The sequence below is a fragment of the Nannospalax galili genome, unplaced genomic scaffold, assembly GCF_000622305.1.
Source record: "Nannospalax galili isolate Female #2095 unplaced genomic scaffold, S.galili_v1.0 scaffold652, whole genome shotgun sequence".
Taxonomy (NCBI): Eukaryota; Metazoa; Chordata; class Mammalia; order Rodentia; family Spalacidae; genus Nannospalax; species Nannospalax galili.
In genome coordinates, this window is record NW_008332152.1 from 514,136 (window position 1) to 517,004 (window position 2,869).

At 44.9% G+C, this 2,869-nt stretch overlaps 1 protein-coding gene across 1 annotated transcript in view; it reads left to right on the plus strand.

Moving 5' to 3' along the window:
• Positions 1-1,722: 1,722 nt before the first annotated feature.
• Umodl1 (uromodulin like 1) overlaps positions 1,723-2,869 on the plus strand; it is a 49,364-nt gene continuing 48,217 nt past the window's right edge. The window contains exons 1-2 of the mRNA XM_029560793.1: positions 1,723-1,755; positions 1,874-2,063. Coding sequence (XP_029416653.1) covers positions 1,723-1,755; positions 1,874-2,063 — 223 coding nt within the window. The remainder of the gene's footprint in view (positions 1,756-1,873; positions 2,064-2,869) is intronic.

Here is a 2,869-nt window from a genome sequence, read left to right on the forward strand (position 1 = left end):
TTATACAAATAAAAATAAATCTTTTTAAAGCAATCTTAAAAATCATTGTTCTGTCAAAAGCAAAGACCCCAACCTACATCTCCAATGATCATGCTTCTTTCTAAACCCCCGGTGACTGATACTTTTAGTCCTGTACTTCAGCTTAGAGAACAAGATGAGGAAAAAATTAAGAACTATATTTTTAATCTTTGGTTATATTTCCTTTTGGGTGTTTAAGGCCACACAGTTGGACCAGATAAACTGATTTATTTTTACTCTTAAGGTCCTTTGAGGATCTGTTCTTCAGGGGTCACATGGGCTTGAGAGGTGCCCCTGGCTCCTTTCTTTTACCAGTTCTGCCTATACGAAGATAAGTCAAAGGTCCTGCTTGTCCATGGTTGGCTTCGCTTGGTAGCATGGAGGAAGTGATTCCTCTGTGTTGACCCTCCTCTTTATAGACTGGACAGTGGTTCAGGTCCATCTGGTGGGGTCTCCTCGGCCTCCTTGATCAAGAAGACAGGTGACCCACCACCATTATAGGACATTTTGAGAGATGCTCATAGTCCCCTGGAACTAGTCAACCTAGGAGAGCTAAGTTCAAATAAACCAGGAGACAAACACCACATGGTTAGACACATATGTACAGTCTAAAAATGTTGATCTCGTGAAATTGAAAATAGAAAGTGGCTTCAAAGGTTTAGGAGAGTAAGTAGAGAGGTTATTCAATTAAGTACGATGTCACAGTTAGATGGGAAGAATAAGTTCTGGTGTTGTACTGAACAGTAGGGTGACTGTAGCTAGCAACAATGTATTTTATGAAGAGAAAAATATTGATGATTTTGCTATGAAGGTACCACGGAGACTGACGGCAGACCAATATGAATTCAACAACTCTGCCACGAAAAAAACCAAAGTCCTGAATTTTATGTAAAAAAAAAAAAAGAATCAGATGTGATAAAATGAGGCCCTGGCTTCTGATGGCCAGTCTTTAATTCTAGACACCCTGTCCCTGTCATCAGGTACTGGCAGGGGTGGGGGCTCAGGTACCTAGACCTTTGCTGTCAAGTATCCTAGGGCAGCCCCAGCAAACAGTCACCAACCACCAATGGGGCTCAGCAGAACTGGCTTTTCACAGTTCCACAGACTGGAAAATATATCGTCAAGGCATGGGCAGGGATGTGTCCTCTGGGGGCTGCGGGGCTCCAAGGCCTTGCTCCTTGACTGGACCATCTGCTCCCCAGGCTCCTTTCTCTGACCCGTCTGTGTGTGTCCACATTTCTCCATCCAGTTGACTGACTGAGATGGAATCTCACTGTGTGGCCCAGGCTAGTCTCGGACTCCTGGGCCCCGGCGATCATCCTGTCCTGGCCTCTCAAGTGGCTAAAACGCAGGGGTTACACCAGTGCACCCAGCTCAAATCACTAAGAGCAACAGACAGTGGTACATCAAGGTCAGTCTCAGCTTAGCCAATCACCTGCAACTATTCTAAGTTCAATTGAGGCCGCTCTTGAGGTTAGAGGTCAAGACTTCATACAGATACAAAGATATTATAGCTCACCCCCAACACCTTCAAGTCTCATGTAGCCCAGGCTGGCCTTGAATTCAATAGATAGCCAAGGATGACCTTGAACTCCTGATTTTCCTGCCTCCACCTCCCAAATGCCAGAATTACATGTGTGAGCTACCACACTCAATTTATGTGGTGCTAGGGATCAAACCCAGGGCTTCACACATGTGGGCCATATGGTCAGCTGCGTAGCGGTCCTTTTCTGCTGGGTAGACAGGTAAATGTACATGTGTGTATACCTGTGTATAATTTTTCTGGTACCTCTGGCTCCTTCCGCCTACAGGGGGTACCCTTCCATGGTTTGATGCTCTGAGTTTTGCTTCCCAGGTCACCAGTGCCTTGAGGCATCTGGACCCTGCTGTTCATTACCTGACCTCAGCTGGTGGCGGGGACACATTCACCACGGCATCGTGGCTGCTGCTGGGCCTCCCTCAGCTCTGGCCTGTGGCCAACGTGTCTGCCATGCTGGATAACATGGTGAAACGCATCTATGAAGTGATCAGCATCCGTGTACAAGGTAGGCCCACCCTCTCAGGATGCTGCAAGGTCGACTCTGGGGCTAGACCTGGTCCTAAACACACGTTAAAGGAGGTTAATAAGCTCAGGATGGGCGATCGCTACTTTGGATGCATTCATCCTGCAGCGCTTGGGGGTGGCTTAGCCTATCTGCTTATTCTAGTCCAAACCAAGTTTAAACTCAGGTTCCCAAGTGAGGATTTTGAGACTTGCTTTGTTCTATCAGCAGCCCTATTCCCCAACCCACACACAGTCTCTTCCACTCCCTTCCAGCCTCCTAGTATGCCTGTCATCTGACCACGGCACACCGCACTGCAAACCTCGGAGGACACATGAGACTCTCAAACTGCTTCAGCCGCACTCTGACCTCCCAAATCCCCCTCTCCCAAAATTTCCCTATCAGTTGCCAAGATCCTCCTCTACCTAAAAGGTTCAATCAGCAGGGTTGTGCACAGCTGAGCTTGTACTTGCTAAAACCTGTGGATGTGGCCTTGTTTATACAGAAAAAAAATTATAACATCCCTGACTTTGTTTTTGAATTTTTTTGAATATATTTTTTTTATTTAAATTATTTGTTTAATAACCACATGATTAGAAGAAGCATTTCATTACAGGATTAACATATTCAATAACAATTTCCAGAGCAAAGATGCATGTCTTTCAATATTGGCTGTAAATTTTTAGGTTCAAGCTGAATTAATGCCTCAGTATAAATGCTATAAGATATAAAATTGAATGAGGTTTTAACCTTTAAAAAAGATCTCCATTTCATTTTAAAATATACTGTTTCCTACATACAGACTTTTT